At 41.2% G+C, this 22,888-nt stretch overlaps 2 protein-coding genes across 2 annotated transcripts in view; one reads left to right on the top strand and one right to left on the bottom strand.

The window, feature by feature from the left end:
• LOC125890120 (SEC14-like protein 2) overlaps window positions 1–16,597 on the top strand; it is a 29,352-nt gene extending 12,755 nt beyond the window's left edge. Inside the window, exons 3-12 of the mRNA XM_049578603.1 lie at window positions 529–572; window positions 5,466–5,528; window positions 5,676–5,864; window positions 6,202–6,297; window positions 6,405–6,465; window positions 6,617–6,700; window positions 6,811–6,917; window positions 11,977–12,116; window positions 13,795–13,964; window positions 14,057–16,597. Coding sequence (XP_049434560.1) covers window positions 529–572; window positions 5,466–5,528; window positions 5,676–5,864; window positions 6,202–6,297; window positions 6,405–6,465; window positions 6,617–6,700; window positions 6,811–6,917; window positions 11,977–12,116; window positions 13,795–13,964; window positions 14,057–14,208 — 1,106 coding nt within the window. The 3' untranslated portion in view covers window positions 14,209–16,597. The remainder of the gene's footprint in view (window positions 1–528; window positions 573–5,465; window positions 5,529–5,675; window positions 5,865–6,201; window positions 6,298–6,404; window positions 6,466–6,616; window positions 6,701–6,810; window positions 6,918–11,976; window positions 12,117–13,794; window positions 13,965–14,056) is intronic.
• A 2,762-nt stretch (window positions 16,598–19,359) lies between these two features.
• LOC125890162 (protein unc-13 homolog B-like) overlaps window positions 19,360–22,888 on the bottom strand; it is a 309,728-nt gene continuing 306,199 nt past the window's right edge. Inside the window, exons 40-41 of the mRNA XM_049578657.1 lie at window positions 22,645–22,804; window positions 19,360–22,548 (exon numbers count right to left, since the gene is read on the bottom strand). Of these exons, the coding sequence (XP_049434614.1) occupies window positions 22,266–22,548; window positions 22,645–22,804 (443 nt within the window). The 3' untranslated portion in view covers window positions 19,360–22,265. The remainder of the gene's footprint in view (window positions 22,549–22,644; window positions 22,805–22,888) is intronic.

A 22,888-nucleotide genomic window follows, 5' to 3' on the forward strand; every position in this document is an offset into this window, starting at 1 on the left:
GGAACAACGAGAGGTCGGAACAATGCTACGGCACCCTCAGGAGGATAATCATGTCCACCCTAAACATCAGCAACAATGACCAAATTTTTTTTAAACCATCTTCATAATGAAAACCCCCTCTCTTGAAATTAATGAGTCCATTTTTTTGTAAGCTACACAAGTGTTGCAAGAAAATGAAAAAGAATTAAAAAACCAACACACTGGAACTTTTCAGGGGCTCAGCCATTTCTGTGTGTGGCCCTGGTTATCACATACGTTGTCACTTCTTTACAGGACATGTTTGCAGGATGTGATTAACTATCATTATGATTTGGTTCAGTTTTTATTTTAGTTTGTACACTTTGTCCTTTCTTGTATATCTTCCTCCTCGTCTTTTGCCCCCCCCTCCCTTTTCCTCCCTCTGTAAAACACTTATAGCACAATATGTCGGGTGGAATTTCACTCTAATTGTCCCTCTCTGCATTGTGGTTGAAGAACATTTATGGATAATGGATGTCTGTCTTATTTTCACTTTCCTTTCTCTTTCAGCCAGAAACTTCAATGTGCAGAAGTCAGAGGCCATGCTGCGAAAGGTAACATGTTCAGCCGCTCTGTTCAAGTCATGTATTGAATTGAAAGTCGAGCTATATCCTCCATGCCCTCTCTTTCGGTGACTAATTTGTGTTGTGCGTGAAAGTGCAGTTAGCACCAGCACAGACTGTTTATCAGCTCAGGGGCGGCTGCAGATTAGAGAGGAGCAGTGTGGTAACGGCTCGCTGTGGGGAAACTGAGTCATCACAGCTGCCCGAGGAGATAAGATATAGATAAAAAGGATTATATGAATACTTAAAGTGATGGAGTAAGATTTACAGCCACCTAACTTAAAACTGCATTAACAGATTTGTGTCCACTAGGGGTCAAAAGAAGTCCACAACAAACTGGCTGACACAGAGCTCTGACATACTGTCGTCTTACAAAGATGTTATCGTTAGCTGCCTACCTCCACAAATCAGCACACACAGAGCATCAGAAAGATTTTCAGTTAAATGAATGGCTATTAAGTTTCTATCGTTGAGTGAGGTAACACAGTGGAGACTGAGTCTGTAGCCCAGTGATGAAAGCCCTTGCATTAGCAGAGTTAGGAACTGGGTGGGTGTAGACGGAGCTAACGCTAACAAAGTCACTTTTTAAAAGTGGTGTACTGTTATTTTTAGTCTCTGCTAGCATTGCAAGTAAACAGTCACTATTAACTCTGTTTTATACATGTGCTGGCTGGGCTTTACATGGTATGACTCGGTATGACTCGGCACGGCAGCCCAGCAGGTAACAAGACTACTCACTTGAAGGTGTGTCTTTAACAGATGACGCACTTGTGTTGAGTCGATGACATTTAAAAGCAGCACCCTCTTCAGCGCTGTTTACCATTGCACAGTGCAACTGTTGTTGGTAGCATGTCAATTATCACATTTCAAGCTGTTGTTGCGTCTTTGTTTGCCACATACTGTGTATTACGTGAGTTGGGTTGAGCCCAGTTCAGACCAAATATTCACAACGAGATGAGTTGAAACAGACAACTACTTCCAATGCGCCGTTCTGCAGCGTTCTAAAAACCTGCCAGTTCACACCAAGGCAACTAGATGAGATGGTGTATCATCTCTGTGCAACAACTCTCTGTACCTCAGTTCTGATTTGCAGCTTTTCAGGCTTATTTTGTGGCTGCTGAGCACCTGCTGCAGCCAGCGAACACGCCATCTGCAGTCATTTCGATTTGACCAGCTGACTTCACTACAAACCGATTGGCTGTAGAAGTAGGTGACGGGCTTTATGTTCTAAAACCAGCTGCCAGTGATTTGACCAGCTGAGATGCATGTGACACAATCAACCGGCTTTAGTCGAGCTCAGACCAGCCACTTTATGACTTTTCTCTGCAACGTTCTAAACATTTTTGTCGTGTTGCGACTCTTTGGTTTGAATTAGGCTTTAGACACTGAATATCACTGAATCGTACCGGAATGTTGACCAAGTCCATCTGACGTCACTGCAACCTGCTCTGAGACAGTTTGGCACACATTGACCCAAATCCTGAGATGGTTGATCTCAGTAGCAACTCAGCACAATTTGGCATATTTAAACTGGTAATGGAAATGCAAATCACCGCGGCATGGTTTGAGTTGGCATGGCCAAAAGTGCCAATGGAAAATCCCTATATTGCCAAACAAAGAGATACCAAATAGACAGTGTTTGGATCTTTGGGAAATGAGATCTAAAAACGCATCTACAAATATCGCTTATGGCGGCGGGTGTCACCAAAGAGAACGAAACACAGATCTTCAAAATTCTGGTGAAGGTTTGCAGTCATCCAGGTCATGGTAAGCCTAAGTGCTAAGTTCTCAGCACTGAAGAAGCCTCTTGGATGATCGGTGAATCATCTTCAAGAAACTCAAAAAAATCCATTTGCCTACGATATAGCACTTAAGATCTTCAAGACTGTAACTTTAAAGTCATGTTTCTGTCCACCTGATGAAACTAAGCTCAATTTCCAATCTCTTTTTAACTCTTGTTGGCTCTCCACCAACTCCTGAGAAAAATATCTGGGTCTTGAGTCAATGTTAATGTGAAACTAGTCCATAACCATTGAATACAGCATACCATACCATGACTTGGTCATACCAAAAATTAAAAAAAACAACAACACTGGTCCACAGGGGGAGCCACAGCGATCGGTCGCATTTTTGCCATTTTTAAGCATTTTTCTGTTGTTATAGCGCCACCCACTTGCGTGTTAAATTTCTCCAGTCACCTTGAGGCGTCCTGTTCTACATATCTACCAAGTTTAGTAAAAATCCATATGGCGGTTAGGCCTAGATAAGAAATGAGCTCTCTAGCGCCCCCATTTTGTTTGATGGGGTCAATAATGGAGGGGTCCCCTCAGATTATGTGTGGTCATATGCCTACAAAGTTGCGTGGTGATGGGTGAAACCCTTGAGATGTTCTACACCTTTATGTGATGAGCCACGCCCTCCGCAATATTCATTGCCTTATAGAAGCTCAGTTTTAGTAAGTTTTCCAACTTTTGCCAAGAGGGAACTTTAGATATTGGTCCCTAGATTATGTTCACCTAGTTTCATGCAGATCGCTCAAACTTCCTAGGAAGAGATCCATTTGAAGTGTTTTTTTTTGTTTTTTTTCCCCCCAAAATTCAAAATGGTGGAAAATCTATATAAGCGGAAGCTGTGTTTTCTTGGGGCAAATGTGTTCCTCATGAGGAGAGGCATCTCTGTGCAAAGTTTCATGTCTCTACGACATACGGGGCATGAGATATGCCCATTCAAAGTTTGTAATTTCAATCGGTTGCTATAGCGCCCCCCTTTGGCCAATTGATGTAATATTGCTTCATTGGCATCCTCCCATGACCCTCTACCACTGTGCCAAATTTCACATGGATTGACCAAGTCAGTGAGGAGAAAAACGTGGAACAGACACACAGACAGAGTTTTCGTCATTATATAGTGAGATATATTGATTATTAACTCTTAAAAGGGGCTTTCAGGTAACATTAACTGTACTGGAGGTTCTCAGGTTTAGTCAGGTTTAACCACCCTTAACATTGATTCCTTTACATTTGTTTCTTGATTTAAAACAACAATATGTCATGCATTGAAAGGGCTTGTATCTGTGTTTACGTTCAAATACTGGCATATACTGCATGTAAGATAAACTGAACAGTCACACTGTTGAGGAAATGCCTCTCAGCACATCGGAATAGAAATTAAAAAACAAGATGGTTACTGTGTAACTGTAGCTTTAATCTTTGAACAAACCTTATCAAACTCACACTCCCATCTGACCTTCACCCACGCCACAGCCACATTGTTCTGGTTTCTTCATGATATCTGACACCAGCAGTTTAAATTATCTGTTAATTTCTAAATGTATCGACCAGACAGTTAACAAACAACAAAACAATCAAAATGAGCCAATTTGCCAATTTAAAACATCTTTTTTGCCTTTATTGTGTGTTTGAGTTTTGTAGCTATGTGTTGGCATCCATGTGCTAACTGTAGTGTGAACACAGCACGGTACATTACTGATCCCCTTCCTGCTGATGGGGCAGGTTTTACATCACCTTCTGTCTGAAACCACTAAGCCACTTAAATCACCACATTGTGCCAGGGCGGATCCGCCACTGTACAAACTACCAGGGAAGTAAACTAGAATGATCACTTCACGGTTGTACGCCTCCGCGACCACCCAAGTTGCACTTACAGTTTACATCCATGTCTGTGAAAACATGGATGCTCCACACACATCTTTGCCCCAGAAGATCTATACAGTCAGCACAGTTACAAGGTGGGCACCAAAGATTAGTGTCACCAATCAGGCACAGAAGGGAAGACATTTGGTCAGAGTTCAGATGTTGAGTAATGGCCAGAAATGTCAGAACATTATATTACAGTAACCAAATTCTAATCATTTCATCCTTGAGTCCAAGTGAACCCAAAAAACCCACCATCCATCCATTTCATCCACTAATCCGGACGGTCACAGGGACAACAGGCCAAGCAAAGCACCGACATCCCTCTCCCCAACAACAACTTCCACCACTTCCCGTGGGACGCCAAGGTGTTCTTAGGCCGGATTAGATATATAATCCCTCCAGTGTTTTCTGGGTCTCCTTCTAGTGGGACGTGCCCGGAACACCTCTAATGGGAGGTAGTCTCGCCACCAGACAATCAGAGATCTCCGCCTTCTGATAGTCTGGGGACACTCCTTTCTAAAGTGTGTTTAACACACAGGAGAAAACGGCCGGCAACAAAGCAACGCCTCTTGCATTTTTTAAAAGGACACGCCCTCCCGGAAATGTGCACTCCCCCTTTTCTCGTAAGGACACAAACAGACAGAGAGCTTGAAAATGGATGCCGAGAGATTTAACTCTGTTTTATCAAACGTGTGCTCAGTCCACAAGATTGTGGAAATGAAGGACTTACAGCGACTTTGTTTAAAACAACGCAGTCTTTAGTTAAGCAAAGCGTCTAAAGACTGACTTGTGAGTCTAAACGGGAGGCGCCCAGGAGGATCCTAATCAGATGCCCGAACCATCTCAACTGAACACTTTTGACGCAAAGGAGCAGAGGCTTTACTCCGAGCTCCCTTTGGATGTCTGTGCTTGTCGTCCTATCTCTAAGGCTGAGCCCAGCCACCGCCTTGAACTATTCTTGAGATATCGCAATCACAACAATGAGACAGACGAGAGCAGAGTGATCTTGACCTTCCACCCATGACCACAAAAATCTTATCAGTTCATTGTTGAAGGAGTTCCTGAGATACTGCATTCACGAGAATGGGACGGATGAATAGATGACCCAAAAACATAATTCCTCCAGCATAAAAAAAAACAAGTTTTAATTTACTCTCTGTGTATATACTGTTCTGTATATATACTTATAGTTTTGCTGAACTTAACACACACCCCTCTTTTCTTTCAGCATTTGGAGTTCAGGAAACAGATGAAAGTAGACACAATACTCAGCGACTGGCGTCCACCAGAGGTAAACTCACCCAAACATTATAAACCACAACCTTCTGTAGGTTCAGCGTATTTCAGAGTAATTTTAGGAAAGATTCTCTTCAAATAAATACATCAAATATTCCAGTACGTGACTGACAAAACCATTTAACTTGACCGTTGTTTGCAGGTGATAGAGAAGTATCTGTCAGGAGGGATGTGTGGTCACGACCGCGAGGGCAGTCCCATCTGGTATGACGTCATCGGACCTGTAGATCCTAAAGGCCTCTTCCTGTCTGCCTCTAAACAAGACTTCATCAAGTCCAAGATCAGAGACTGTGAGATGCTGCAGAAGGACTGTGACCTCCAATCGCAGAGGGTAAGAGACCACAGACCACAGAACAGAGATCCAGTGCGCCTGTTCACACGTTCAGAGCTCAAAGCTCTGAAAGCAACAATCAACAAAAAATGCCTTATAAAATTAGCATTAGATTCTTACGTTCATTTGGCAGAAACTTTGATCAAATGCGACTTATATTTGGGGTTAAGTGTCTTTCTCGAGTTCACTTTGAGCCAAGAACGAACCACCAGCCCTGCATGTAACGGGCACCCTGTTCTTTACCACCTGAACTACAGTCGCTTTTGTTTTTATATTGTAGTGGTAATTTTTCAATGAATTTCATAAAATAAACGTTCCTGTCTTTTTTTGTCACCAGCTTGGGAGGAACATAGAGTCAATCACCATGATCTATGATGTAGAAGGTTTGGGCCTGAAGCACTTATGGAAGCCTGCGATAGAAACATATGGAGAGGTACAGAGACACGCACATACAGAATAGACAGACCTCCCAAAACAAATACATGAGGCCAGGTTGGTTAAACACTTCCAAATACAGTATATGTTTCTCTGTGTCACCAGATCCTCCAGATGTTTGAAGACAACTACCCAGAAGGCCTAAAAAGGCTGTTTGTCATTAAAGGTAAATCTGTCCTTTCGTGAATGAGTCGGAGTACTTTAAACTGTGCTTCTGAGTTTGTATTCTCTATCATCATATCTGGCTTTTGTAGAGCTAGAGTTTCAATTTTGGTGGTTAACATTTGGTTTACACTTTTGACTTTTGTCTCCTGCAGCACCCAAACTCTTTCCTGTGGCCTACAACCTCGTCAAGCACTTCCTGAGCGAGAACACAAGACAAAAGATCCACGTCCTCGGGGGTGAGACACCACACATCCTACTGCATCTTATTTTAGAGACTATTTCACCCCATTCAGAAACACTTTGACCTCCGTCCTCTCTGATGAAATGACTGTTGTTACCTCTACAGCTAACTGGCAGGAGGTGTTACTGAAGTACATTGATGCAGAGGAGCTGCCAGTGATATACGGGGGGAAACTGACAGATCCTGATGGAGATCCTCGCTGTCGGACCAGGGTGAGTCAGTGAGTCAGCAAGGCAAACTGCACACCCTTGGGTGCTGGTTGTTTTGGCATTAAGGTGGGCTGATGATGAGTTGGAAGAGACAAGTATCTGATGCAGATGCTGCTTAATTATTCTGAGATCCTCTGAGATGTTCTCAGACACTTTACGGTGTTTTCATATGTAGTTCTTACAAACAAACCAACGTCAGTCCTCTTAAAGTGGATCAAAGGACAAGAGAGTTCACAGGACTGTGCTTTGGTCCTCGTAACACCTGCTAACATTAGGCTTTTTAATGTAATGGGAAAAGTTAAGAGTGGCATTCACACTCAAGTCTGCAGTAGTCACGTGTATTTATCAGCTCTGACTCTGATCGGCATTCTTGGAAACACAACACCTGGTTGAATGCGCTAATTTTAGCCCCTTTACCGGCGAGATGCAGTGACACGCCACCACAAAATACCATCTGTCTCCACCCGAGCAACACTCAAACATCAATCCAAATGAGTCTGCATCGAGCTTGAAAGAGGGACTGAATGAGTAAGAGATGTATAAGAAGAAGTAACCACAGGCCTCCATGCTGCTCTCTACTATTTACTAACCTGTTTTCCAGCCTGTCTGTGATGTTGAATGTAAGGCACCAAAAATACAAAAACAACACACGCACAAAAAGGGATACATGCCTGCTGCAAAGCTGTGTACACGGCTCTAATCTACTGACAATGGGAAAACAGTCCAATTTTTAGCATATTTTTAAAAAAAAAAAAAAAAATGCGTACAAACCAATTTTGGTGGAAAAGGGGCATCAGGGTGTTTTCACACTTGGTCCCTTCAGCCCCCCATTCCAGTGTGAAGACACCCTAATGCCCCTTTCACACAGAGATTGTGCAGAAGAGCTGCTACCAAGTCCCTCCTTTATGCCACCTTTGCATTTTTACACAGAACCGAACAATGGCAGCATAACGCAGCTCCAGTATGTGATTTTATACAGTATATTGGCATCCAAGAAACCTTTCCTTTCCTTCCTTGCCGGCACCCCAGAAGCAAACAAGGCTTGACATGTAACACAACTAGGGTTGCAACGATTAGTCGACTAATCAATGACTTATTGACTATTAAATAATCGGTGATTATTCTAGTAGTCAACTAATCGGTTTGAGTCATTTTTCATTAAAAAAGTACTTTAAAAGTACCCAAAATACTCTTACTGCAGCTTCTTACTTTCAAATATTGGCAGCTTTACACACTCTCCCATGATGGTGAACTAAAATCCTTTGGCGTGATTTTTCAACATTTTAACACATTTTTCGATGAAATGATTAGTCGACTAATCGAAGAAATAATCGACACATTAGTCGACAATGAAAATAATTGTTGGTTGCAGCCCTAAACACAACAGCGTTGGCCTCTAGTGTGACATAACATTCACGTTGGTAGTGCACTGTTACATGTCACACAATCACAATACAATAAGACTATAACATGGCAGTAACAATCATTTACAATTCCTGTTATGTGTCAGCTGATCTCGTCCTCTGCTCGAAGGAGCGCCCAGACTTGATTGTAAAACCAATTTGTGGACATTTTTGGCAAATGTTTTTCCTTCATGAGTTAGCTGCTAACTGCTGCAAGCGGCTTTTTAAATCTACCACAGTAGGTCGCACACATAACACATCATCAAAACATCACACCTTTTTACACAGACGTGCGGCGCTGTTCTACCCATGCTGCTGGCTTAAGAGTGAGACAACTCAGTGTGCAATATTTCCTTTTTGAACAGGCAGTGTAAACGGGGCTTAAGATTTATCGTAAGTGGCCTAAAAGGACATGTTTTTTTCAAGTAGGACATTAACACAGGCCTGTTAAATAAACAGTAATCTGCCACTAGAGGTTGAATATAATATTCAATATTATATTACGTAATGTTTGAACTCTGTCAGTTTTGCAAAGCCTGTTATCAGTGGTTTTATAATCTCCAGTTGTTATCAACCCTTTGAATAACTTTTCAGCATGTGAGAATGATGTCAGCGACGGAAGTAAATATTTAAAGTCCTGAAATTCCTCTGCATAAACACTGAAATTCTGTTTTTGTTTAATGTGACTGAAAGGAACTGAAAGGAAGCACAGGCGGTCTACTCTCAACAGTTTCTCCCTAAAAGTTTTTTTTATCCTAAAATTACTTCAAGTAAAAGCAAAAACGAGCACCAAAGTAATAATGTAGGTATAAGGAAAGGAATGTTTAGGGGCGCCCAGTAGCTCAGTGGGGAAAAGTGGGCGTCCCATGTCCCATGCTGCAGCGGCCACAGGGTTAATTCCAGCCTGCAGCCCTTTGCTCCATGTCATCCCCTCTGTCTCGCCCACTTTCACACATAAATATATACAAATGAAGGGAAAAAGCCAAAAAAATAATCTTGAAAAAAAGAGAAAGAAATGTTTACCAAATCACTGTTCATTTCTTTAAGTGCATATTATATAATATTTATCATGATATGGCAAATTTAAGCAAATAAAATGATTTAAAAAATGTTGTGCTGTTTTGAAAAATATGAGGCATATTTTCCACGGCTATTGTCAGACAGAAGCACCAACAGTCCTGCAACAGATACAAGTCTCATTCCAACAACAGCTCATCAGCCCTCCTGTAAATGAAACAGGCAACAGTGCACCAGCTTTGGAGTAGTTAGGAGTCGTGCCCTGTGGTTTTTCTTTCTCTGGTTTGCATCCTGTGCTCAGGTAGTTTGGCAGCTTACAGCTTTGCTTTGGCGAGAGAGCGTCTGGCTAATATGCATGAGGTGTTGATGCCTTGTGGGTTTACATTTGACTTGCAAACTATGTTTTATGCGAGTCCCCACCCCCACCAGTTTTACCAGTTTGTCACGGCCAAATAGAAAATATCTAAATGCATCTGAGGCACTCTGACTGTAGTTAAACATCCTTAATACATTAATACATGGATGAACAAACGTGTTTCGACTAGTCTTCATCAGGGTGTCACCCTGCTGCATTTTTGAACTGCCTGGCTGTACCATGGACTTTTACACTGAATGAGCTGGCCAGTCATTGCTTTTTATCTTTGTGACTTTTTGCCCCATCCTCAAAGAGCACATACTCTTTTACAACTAACTACACAGTGCTTAAACCCAGTGCAGCACTCCCTTATTTTCCTCATACAAACAGATGATTTGCCTGAACAGGAATAATGCAACATCACGTTTTAGGCTACAAACTGAACACAGTGGATGAGATGTTAAAGCTGCCAATAGCACTGGCTGTGGTGAGGATCCTGTTACACATGAGTGAGCTGTGTGATCACAGCAGGTCAGTGACAATACGAGGACTATTCTGGACCAGCAGAGTGAATCAATACAGCTACACACATGCTGAATACAGTTTCTCTCTGCCAGTATGAAAAGGAAGTGATGTAAAAAGGATGCAATTTGTCAGTCACCTGGTTTCATTGAGCAGATGGTTTGCTGTGTGAATGACAGACATTTTTCCACAGACAATCCACAGGAAATTGCAGATGAGAAGTTAATTACATAAACTAACCAAGAACAAACTCCCACTTGATCCCCGCTGCATCCCTGCATCCCTGCCTCGCTGCGTAGAAACAGCAAACAGCCTCAGTGCAAGAGATGTAGTCAAACCTGGCGGTGTAGCAGCGAGCAGCAGCTTGAGTAGTCGCACTTTTAGATAAAACTCTAGATGAGAAAACTGACCGTGTATTTGTTTCTGTAGATAAATAATTGGGCCCAGGAGACATGAGGAACAGGAAGAGAGAAATTCATTACGGCTACAGTCAAGATTCAAGGAAATTGAGATGCTCAGCCTCGAAGTGGTTTCTTTTTTCTACGGTTTTATAAAATATGAAGCTACAATCAGGAGACAACAAGATTAATTTAGCACAAAGGCTGGAGGCGGGGGAAACAGCTAGCCAGGAAGTAACTCCAGGAGGTCACTGCGTCTAACCGGGAAATAATCTAAAACACAATTCCCACAATTAAACATTTTAACACCTTGGTTTGTTGGATTTTGTAAGACAGAGCTAGGCTGTAGCTAACTGTTTACCCTTGTTTCCAGTCTTAATGCAAACAATGTTGAATTATTCTTTTAAGTGTTAGACATCATTGATGAACTTGAGGAAATGCACTTATACCGAACAGTTTGTTTGGAAATTGTACGTAAAGATAATGTTTAGTTGAGTTCAAAGAACCATTGATACACTCTTTGTCAGTGCTTTTAAGGCCTCATTATAAAGCAAACATTTTCTGAGCTGATAATGTCGTAGGAGGATCCTGTCTGTTTCACACTGACGTGATCTGTGCAGCAGGAAAGATGACTATCAACATAAAATCACTGTGATCTCGTTGCTTTTAAAAACTCTTGAGCCTTCTTGTATGTGAGGTTGTTCTTGCATTCTCCCTCCTTCAGCTTCATCAAATCTGCACAATTTATGTAAAGAAACAAAGATGAGGAGGTGCCTGATGAGTCTTTGCTCTCTAACGGACGATATGACAATGTGTGTTATTGTTCTCTCTGCATCTTTTCTTTTTGTTGGTGACACTTTCCCAACAATGGTTCTGTTACAATTCACATTTTTGCAAGACTTTTAGAGAAGTGGTTTCACATGAGTTTGACTTCCCTTATAGCAGTTGCTCACATGCAAGACAGGTCTGAAACATTTCTGTGAGCTGTGTGTGTCATCTGTAACGTATAATGTTGATGATCACCTGCTGGATTTAACTGACACCCTGGATTAAACTCATCCCACTCAGAAAATCACTGCCCTCTGTTGGTGGGTTTGCTGTAGTGCATCATACAGTACTGACAAACCACAGAAGTGAATTGTTTGATATTTATTTTATTCATGTGAATAAAGTGAAAATTGGAAAGGGGAGAACCTTGCTCTCTTTTTTATGTGCAAAAGATGTAAAATTACAAGCACTCAGACACAAATCACAGTAAGTGATGGCTTTCTCTTTTTCCTCATTTCTCCTTCACCCAGACTTTCAACATTACATATATTAACTTTAAAGTGCCCATTAACTCCATTTATGCATGATCTCGGCTGCAGATAAACCACGTCGGCCCTGTTCCTCCCTCCTACTACGTGCGGGACCACGTGAAGGTGGACTATGAGCAGTGTATGACCGTCAGCAGAGGTTCCTCCCAACAGCTGGACTATGAGATCCTGTTTCCGGGCTGCGTTCTCAGGTCAGCTGGTGCTACGTGTTTTCTCACTGTGGCAGCAATGGAGTCAAATGTTATTTAAGTCATTTTAGAGCTGAGAAAATTGTATTGGTTTGCTACTTTTCCCTTTTTAAATCATTGTTAATTACCAATAAATATCTTTGAGTTTTGGAAAAGCTGTTTGAAGATGTGACATCAAGGCCTGGAAAATTGTGGTGGAAAAAAATCGATACAGCAGCAATATTTTTGTGTGGCAATGTCATATCGTGAAGACTCGAAACAGCATGCACATCCAAAAATGATAAATACTGGGCGCTGGACAGAGGAACACCAACCCTTCATCAGACATGAAAAAGATAAGGACACACACACATATACAAGCGATGGTGGTCGCCCAACAGATCATGTGACAACACATGTAGATGTACAGAAACTGAGTTCAACACACTGCAAAACCAGAAAAAACAAAAAAAACAAAATGAAATTATACCACAGGAAAGCAATACTTTTACAAAAAATATATTAAAATATAAAAAAAGAATACTGAAACAAATACATAAAGAAAAAGGCCAGCAGTGCCGAGACAATCACCTCAAATATCACATGACTGAAACATCAGGTAAAAAAACATAATGACATGCAAATTCAAAGGGAAATTGTAGAGTAAGATACTTTTATACTTCATATATTTTTGGAATTTCTTTGGTGGGAATTTCTTTCTTTCTTTATTTTAAATAGAGGCGCCTCTAATACTACAAAAAGTAATGATACTCGATGAAAAATACTACAGCGATGTAGTATATGTTTACATGCTGCTCAAGATTTGTTTATTACACGGCTGTGGTATTTCTCATTTGGTATCTCTACATTTTGTAGTATTACACAAAAAAAAAAAGAATTATAAAAGTATCTTACGCTACAATTTCACCTTTGAAGTTGCATGTCATTATGATGTTTATTTTACCTGATGTTTCAGTCATGTGATATTCAAGCCGATACTTTTGGCACTGCTGGCCTTTTTGTAAATATCATGTCGTCACGTCGCCAAATATTGATTGTTATTATATAATTTTGTTTAGTTTAGTAATCTTAATTTCGAACACGTAAACAAGCAGAAAAAAAAAGCAAAAAGTGCAGAAGGTAAATTATTAATATTACACATACAAATTTAATTTTAGGTAGCCACTATAATAATATAATCAGTTGCTTGTTCAGTGCACTAGATACATTTTACTGCTGTAAAAAAACAAAGGCTAACAAGTAACATCTATAATTTAATTTTTTAATTAAGTTATAATTTTCATATATCTTTTGATTATTGCTCGCAAAAACAATTAAGAAATAATGGGCAAAAAGTGCATGAGGTAAATGCAGTGCATTGTAATGCAACAGTTACATCTTTTAAGGATCAAATTTAGTTGTTTTACCTCTTAAAGTTACCTTTTTCTTCTCATTTCCAACTTAAATCTAAGTATTAAAACATGTAGGGTGTTTTTCAAAAGGTAATCTGAATGAAATTAAGTTTAACAGACGTGTCACTTTGAGTAATTTCACATCCTTGTGGTAATGCCACGCCTGGCACAATGAATAATTACCGCTTTTTAAGTGCTTTCAAATGTGTGCACAGAGTTTAAATAGAAATCCACAAAAAAGTCCAAAAAGCAGCATTAAATTGATTTGAAAGTCTTTCCTCTCTCTGCAGGTGGCAGTTTGCTACTGAGAGTGCAGACATTGGTTTCGGGGTGTTTCTAAAGGCTAAAAAGGGCGAGTGGAAGAAGGCGGCTCAGATGACAGAAGTCGTACCCAGCCAGCGCTACAACGCCCACTTAGTTCCTGAGGACGGGTCACTGACCTGTGAACGCCCGGGAGTCTGTGAGTAGCCTGACACTGAACATACAGAGGACTATACGATGTGTAATCGTGAGATCCAGCAGTGAATATGCTGTTCTGTTCGTCTTCCACAGACGTTCTGAGATTTGACAACACTTACAGCATGTTCCAGGCCAAGAGAGTCAGCTTCAGCGTGGAGGTCCTGCTCCCGGACCGCTTACAGTCCCCACAGACCAACGGAGAGTCCAAGAACCATGTACAAGCTGAGGGCGACAGCCAGTCATAACCAGGAGGATGACACAATGTGCCACTTCCATGTTGTCAGATCAGTAAATGTTTAGCTGCTACGAGTAAGCACAGCCTGAGAGACTTGAGTTAAACAGGAACATGCTGCCAACACACAACAAGTATTTAACCCATGTTTGACCCTTTAATCATCTGTAATGACGATCTGATTCACCTGTGGTCTGTTTGGAAACATTTATGGAACAAGGAGGGGCACACGTAATGTAGCCAAAAATATGTGGACACACCAAAACACATCAGTTGGAGCTGTGTTTCTCTCCTACTCTTGTAGCAGAGCGTACTCTGGGAACAGACGGAGCAGCAGAGCATCAAGCGCAGTGAAAGTTAAACCCAACTGTTAACACTTAATTCATATAGATTGTGTTTTTCATTTTTCCAAACTACTTCAGATGAAACTGGCTGCGTTCCCAAAGAAACCACACACCTCACAGTCCAGCACTGGGTCTCACTAGCAAAAGAAAGTTTGCTTTGACTCACCTCTGCAGCAATCTGACATCATCATCAATCTGACTCAACAACTTAAACCCCCTCTTGCCGTCAGCTGCTGCCACACGTAGAATCTATTCCTGTAGGAAACACTGGGAAAGTTAAAACTTAAAAATGTTACCCAAAATGGTGAATAACAGGAGGAACACATAATATGGCCAAAAGTATGTGGACACTCCTTTACACATAATTCTGTGCATTTTTGGTCTGGTTTGTCACTGTTTGGGCTACACCACTCAGTTATTCATTCATTCATTCATTTTCCAGAACCGCTTATCCTGTTAGGGGTCACGGGGACTGGAGCCTATCCCAGCTGACACTGGGTGAGAGGCAGAGTACACCCTGGACAGGTCACCAGACCATCACAGGGCTGACACATAGAGACAGACAACCATTCACACTCACATTCACACCTACGGACAATTTAGAGTCACCAGTTAACCTGCATGTCTTTGGACTGTGGGAGGAAGCTGGAGCACACGTGCAAACTAAGGCTCCCCCAGGTTCAAACCTCTTGCTATGAGGCAACAATGCTAACCACTGCAGCACCGTGCCACCTGGTTTTCTTAGTTCCAATTAATAGAAATGTACAACGATATTTGAGACAGCAGTGAGCGCCAAACTTTGTGGCAACAGTTTGTGCAAAGTCCTGTCATGTTGTAATATGATGCAGTACCCCAATGCCCATAGCCAGGTCCCATAAAGAAATGGTGTTCCCAGTTTGGTGCGGAAGAGCTTGAACCCCTTAAACCCCCCATCAAGCATCTGTGGGATAAACTGGAGCGCCAACTTGCCACCAGGCCTCATCACCCAACATCAGTTTTGGACTTCATAAACACTCAAATCTCTGCAACCAGGTTCCCTAATCTTGAGGAAATCCAGAGACCAGAAGAGAAGAGGCTGTTATAGCTGAAGACAGAGTTCAATGCTACGTCCTCACATAATGTTTCAAACAGCCACCAAGTGAATCAGGTCAGCGCGACCACAGCCTGCTGAAATGTTAAACTAATTAAGCAGCTACAAAAGTACTCGAAGAGTGAAACAATATTTAGTTTTCTATGCACAAAAACAAAGAAAAAACATTTTCTATGGATGTTTTTTCCACGTATATGGCAAAAATATTTGCCATAGCAGTCGGCAACAGGAAGCATTTCAGTTATACTTAATATAAGAGTATTCAAAAGTTGCCATTTTGAGACTTAAAGAAAAAAAAAAATCTTAAAACATACAAGTCTTTTCGTCTTCACGTGTGATCAGAAATAATGGAGAGTTTCCACACTGAACATTCCTTTAAGTCACAATTACACATCGAAGCTTGTGGAATAATTTGAGTTTCCTAATTAAGTTTTATTCTTGTTTTTAAAGCTGTTTACATTCATAATTTATCGGAGGGGCCCCTAATGATTCCCCCCTTCATATATGTTAGCAAGGAACTTCTACGTGTGCAGACAACAATGCAGATACTAATTTATTTCCAGAAAATAGTAAGTTTAAACTGCATATTTATTTTACAATAGCAAAACAGTAATCTCTGTGTATCATATTTATCAGACAAACAACACACAGTATTATATAATATTCATGTCGACTCGTTTATAGTGAATGTAAATGAACTTATGTTGCTCTCACCAGACGATTACTGAATGTAGACTGTGGCAGAGAGCCAGGATGATTATTATATTACATAGTATTTTCATATGTATATTGTGACAGTGCTGAGAGACTTCTGCAACAACCTGTCAAGTCTCAGGTGGGAGAGAAAGTCAGCACACTGTCATGGCCGTACTGTCTGGACTGTTGGAACTGTGTCAATGAAGATCTTTTCACACATGAAGAAGATGATATAAACATTATGAGAGGAGTGAATAAATCTGTTGACAACATCCTGACTGTGTTTGCTTTAAACGTCTGTGTTTGCCAAGGTATATGTTTTAAATTAAAGACTTTATTGACTCACAAAACATTAATTAACAGGCTGAAAGAGACAGTTGGAAGATCTCTAGTGTGTGGACGCTGGAGAAAGCCTCTCTTATACTGCAGTGTCTAAGGAGCATCAGATTAGGGATGCATGATAACATCGGCATGTCATCGGTATCGGCCGATACTGGCTTTAAAATGAAATATCATATCAAGAGTATGCATTCATGATATAATGTCAACTCCACTACAGAAGAGACTTGATGATCAGTAAAATGAGGAAAAAAGGTGGATAGATCGATATCGGTTACTGGTTGAATTAGTGCTACATATCGGCATATTGGATATCGGCAAAAGATCTAATATCATGCAGCCCTACGTTAGATGCAGATGACCCCAGTAGCTCTGGGTCTCTACCAACACTTCAATTATATTACTAGTTTCATTTTACACCCTGCAGTGTGTGATTTGAACACAAGAGGGAGCTCTCTGCTTATTCAACAAAGTCTGTATTCTACATTTTACAAGACCCTGCACAGGTGTTCCCAGTTACTGCTAATTAACTCAAGTTATTAACAATGATGAGGTAAAGATTTTTTTCAGTGGATAAAATAAAGAGATATGAAGTCAAATCAATTCGAACCCCCCACAAGACACAAAAGTCAGACAAATAAACTAAAAGTTATACAATAAATAAAAAAGAATCGTCATTAGGCTACATAAATTCAACAGCTTGACACTTCTAATACAAACAACAGGAGAATAAAACATGATGCAGACAACACAGAGATGTAGGCTGCAATAGAAACTCCAAAGTGTTTGCAGAAGCTGACACACATTCGCAAAAGAACGCCTGCAGCGTTACATTCATTTATGGTTTGGTGTTTCTCCTCACCTGTCTGTCCTCCACTGTCTGCTCCAGGTTTAACTTCTTTATCTAAAGTCTCAACATAACCAGTCCACTCAGCCTCTGTTTGCTGTGCTCCTCAGTGAAGGTAAAAGCTTCTCAGCAAATACAGAGGTCCCAATCCACCATGAGTTTGCAGGCCTTCAGCAGATTAGCCACGCCCAGTGCTACCTGTTGGTGACGTAACATCATGGGTGTGTTTGATTTGAACGACCTCGCTTCCTGCTGTGGTGATTCATTAAATTGTAAGGTGTGTGTAGGATGTGGAGGGGTGTATTGGCACAAATGGAATATTAATTAATTAATATTATTGTTTTCATTAGTGTATTATCACCTTTGTTGTGTTTTTGTTACCTTAGAATGAGCTGTTCAGGGGCGGGTCCAAAGAGGCGGGAGTCTATTATTTTCAGTCTTATGTTAAACTAGTCCATACCCATTGAGTACAGCATACCATACCATGACTTAGTCATACCAAACATTAGAAAAAAACACCAGCATTGGTCCACAGGGGGAGCCACAGCGATCGGTCGCATTTTAGCCATTTTTAAGCATTTTTCTGTTGTTATAGCGCCACCCAGTTGCCAATTAGAGTTAAATTTCTCCAGTCACCTTGAGGCGTCCTGTTCTACATATCTACCAAGTTTAGTAAAAATCCATATGGCGGTTAGGCCTAGATAAGAAATGAGCTCTCTAGCGCCCCCATTTTGTTTGATGGGGTCAATAATGGAGGGGTCCCCTCAGATTATGTGTGGTCATATGCCTACAAAGTTGCGTGGTGATGGGTGAAACCCTTGAGATGTTCTACACCTTTATGTGATGAGCCACGCCCTCCGCAATATTCATTGCCTTATAGAAGCTCAGTTTTAGTAAGTTTTCCAACTTTTGCCAAGAGGGAACTTTAGATATTGGTCCCTAGATTATGTTCACCCAGTTTCATGCAGATCGCTCAAACTTCCTAGGAAGAGATCCATTTGAAGTGTTTTTCAAAAAATTCAAAATGGCGGAAAATCTATATAACTGGAAGTTATGGGTTCTTGAGGCAAATGTGTTCCTCATGAGGAGAGGCATCTCTGTGCAAAGTTTCATGTCTCTACGACATACGGGGCATGAGATATGCCCATTCAAAGTTTGCCATTTCAATCGGTTGCTATAGCGCCCCCCTTTGGCCAATTGATGTAATATTGCTTCATTGGCATCCTCCCATGACCCTCTACCACTGTGCCAAATTTCACATGGATTGACCAAGTCAGTGAGGAGAAAAACGTGGAACACACACACAGTTTTCGTCATTATATAGTGAGATACACACTGCAGCTGAAATTCGGTGAGCTGCAACATGTGGGGGGTTAACTATGCCCAAGACACTGATTTTGGACCCACAGTACAAGAGTAGGTTAATACCTCTATGATGATAGTCTATATGCTGCTTTAGAGGCTTTTATTCCCTTAAACCAGTAAACTTCTCAGGTGGACACACACACACACACACACACACACAGCAAAGGTGCCATGTAAGCAGAAAAGAAACATTAATGTTATTAGTAACACCTGTAATTTTCCCACTAGGACAAATTAAAATGTCTGCTGAGAAACAGGTCCATTAGGAATATAATTTTCGGAGTTTATTTCATGCAGTCATGTTCAGGTCAGAGCTGATCTGAGGTCTGTAAGAACACACATGAGAGACTGATTTACTACTGATTACAGTGAATAAAATAATGTGTTGGCGCACAGATGACAGGACGCACTGCCTTGATTCATAAATATTTTATGTACAAAATATTGTTACAAGTATTTTCAACATATGTCACATTGGAATAATGATAACTACTTTACATACATTTGATCAATCTCCATATTTCACAGTACATACATGAAAAAGATCACAATTCTAGTTGACTCTGTATACAATAAATACATGCTCTGGTCGTAGGCTTTTATTTATTTATTTATTTTTTTTTAACTTTTTACAAACTTACAGTTTGAGTGCAAGAGTTCAGTTGTCACTGCAGCTGTGGCCACTGTAAGATAACTCAAACCCTACTGCAGACAAGTCTTTGTTCAGTTTAACAGCTGGACTAACGTCAGAACTCTAAACTAGTTTCCAGAATACCTTGTTGAAATTCTACCAGAGGTTTGGAGCCACAGTGCAGCGAGTTTTGGCAAACGTGCAGTAAGATTTGGGACATCTACAGTGGCCTCATCTGTCCGCAAACAACCCAAAATATGCAAAGAGAGCTAGTTGAACATGGCTCGCTGAACACTTGCGTTTCTTGGCACGTAGTAAACATACAATAGTGTGGATCAAACCCAGTTAGACTTAAGTTAGTTCAACAACCTGCCTGTTTTTATTTTCCATCCTGGTCCGAGTTTGTAATGCGCCTAATGCAGAAACACCAATCAGGTATTCATAGACATATGATTGGTGCGGTATGTGACTGCGCATGCACGACAAGGCTGAAAGACTTTTGTTTTTTCATCCAATTTTGAGCTTTAAAAACAGATAAAATAAAATCCTTGGAGGTCCGTTTCTGAACCTCCATCAAAGCTGTTCACACGACTTCACGCCTGAAAACAGGTTGTCAGCTTTTGGCTGTTTCCAGTCAGAGCAGGTCGACGGGTAAACAGTGTCCACAGTCACAGTTTCACACTTTGCAGACACACAATTTAAAAACCTTTGCTCTGCAGCCACAGTCCAGTGGTTAGTCACATACTTAAAACCATACCCATAATCCTTTGCTTCAGAAAATAAAATCAACGCCTTTTACTTTGTAGAACCCATTCATTAAGGTCTGAATCCCACTGAGTACGGTGAGCTAGCGACGTTAGCAAGCCGACATTTTCTTAAGGCTACGTAACTGAGAACTGACTGATTTAAACTGAAAATCATTTCCTAGGGTGTCGTCTTTTTTTTTCATTCAAGAGTCTATCTGGAAAAATACTACCAGAAGTCCATCACTAAAGGGCAGCGCATTTGCTGGCATCATTTTGGTCGTCGCCAGCTTGGATTTTTTAGCCATATGTGACCATATTTGGAGGAGAAGGTAGAGCTGTGGACAAGTAAGTGGTGGATCTGACTCATAGACTGTGGTGACGCCTCACAGACAACCTGTTTAAACCATAATAAAATGTAAACGAGTAAGTTATTAAAAAAATTCACCCTTGAACAGTTGTCATGAACGTTGAAATTATATAAATTCAATTCAATTCAATTTTATTTATAAAGCCTAATATCACAAATCACAATTTGCCTCACAGGGCTTTACAGCATACGACATCCCTCTGTCCTTATAAAGAGATCAAAATTGTTTTTCGTAACAGGCTGTAAACATGTGTATTTCTGCTGTGACGTTGGGGGTCTGTGGGGACTGAATGGCTTTTAGAGCCAGCCCCAAGTGGCCATAAGAGGAACTGCACTTTTGGCACTTCTGCGTTGGCTTCTTTTTCCGTGCCCGAAAGTTGCCGCTTCATCTTGACACACTTGTTTTGGTTTGACTCAATCACACTTCGTCACCTCTTGTACAACATTTCCCAGCGTAAACATGCTTCAGTTTCATGGCGTACCCTGGCTACTGTATCCTGACTATAGTGCTTCTTTCTGTAAGATGCATCTACGCTTGTCGACAGGTGTGAATCAAAGGATGTGACACTTGATGCAAACGATGTGTGTTGCACTTAATTCTATTGTCATGTTAAATGATAAATGAGTTACCATTGATCTGGTTATTGACCAATAAATTGTTGTGTATGTGACCGTGTGGCACTACTAAAAAGTTAAACAGGAGTTCTGTCCAAGCCTTAACTTTTTCGTCAGGATCCAGCACCCAGTCTTTCAGGTCTAATGTGAGTCAAGCGCGCTGTGTCTTATTTTTATGAACTGGCTGATCAATTCTGAGATGCTTAAATGTTTCTTACAAACTGAAGCTCATGCTTAGTATGTCACATGTTAATCCTTATGCGTTATTGTGACATGAATTAGCTGGTTAATGACGTGTATCCAGTGTCATGTTTTTGGGAAACAGTGTTGGGACACTAGAATCAACAGTGGTGCCGATGTCACAGGACCTCTGTGAGCCTCAAAGGCTCAAACAGTACAAGACTCTTGGATTACCTCCTCCAACTCACTTCATCTCATGTCATAATTACTTATGATCATTAAACAGTCACTTAATAGCAGCCAGAATTTACTGCTCATGTTCAGACGGTGTTTAGACAACTGCGTTGGTAACATCTTTTTATACCGTCAGGTAGACAGCGACACAAGTCCATTCATTCCATTGAATGGATGTTTGGTGAAAAGGTGTGCATTAGCAGCTCTGATGGCCGACAGACGACAGATTTAGTTTGCTACACACGACATCAGAATCAGAAGAGTTTCTCACCAGTGAACTGAAACAATTTCCGACCTCTGAGTTGGTGATTTAAACCAAAAGTCGCTCATGTTCTTTATCAACATTTTGAGAAAACACCTCCTTCCACAATTTGTCTATTGAACTGAATGAATTTCTTTGTTATCACATCTATTAAAATGGTCATTTTAGTTGTGTCTGCTGCGTCTTTTGAAGAACCTCTTCCACATCAGAGGCTTTAATCGTCTGTGTTTACTGAGGATGAGGATGACAGTGCTCTTATAAAACAGACAGCCACGTAGCCCTGACTCAACCCTGACTGTGATCATGTCAGTTTCACATTTTCACCACTTCTACCCATCTCTCTTGGATCTCTGCTCATCTGCCCTCCTCCACAGGACGAGTTTCAGATTTCAGCTTGACAAACTCTTTGGCCACTTCATCAGCAGGCCGCTGGGACAGGATACGCATCACAGTCAAGCCCGTCTCGTCGGTCTGAATGCGCGGCCCGATCGGACACCAGCACACGCAGCTCTTGCGATCAGCGACATCGCGCAGCTGAACCACGGCCATGCCGACCACCCGGTCTGCACGGCCGAAGCAGTAATCCTTCACCGTCACCTGGAGCTCGTAGCAGTCTGGGGACTCTTTACCCAGGGTGCTACAGAGCAGGAGAAGAAACCAAACATCAGACTCTGATTTCAACATTTCAGCTGTGAGTGTGTGAGCTCATTAAGAGTAAAGATTTCAAACTCACAACTGGAAAGACTCGTTGAACTTCGCCGACCAGCTGTTGTTCTTGGATTTTGTGGTGAACTTGCGCTTCTTGTCGGCCAGGAAGGGACCGACCATGGAGACGTCAACGAAAGGCCGGAACATCCCTGATGTCTGCCACTTCATGTCGTTCACAGCGATGACTAGATGAAGAGAGAAGCAGAGATTCAGTGTCTGTTTTCAAGTTAAAAGGGCGTCACAGTGATAAAGTGGAATTATGTCGACCC

This window comes from Epinephelus fuscoguttatus, linkage group LG6 (assembly GCF_011397635.1).
Source record: "Epinephelus fuscoguttatus linkage group LG6, E.fuscoguttatus.final_Chr_v1".
Taxonomy (NCBI): domain Eukaryota; kingdom Metazoa; phylum Chordata; class Actinopteri; order Perciformes; family Serranidae; genus Epinephelus; species Epinephelus fuscoguttatus.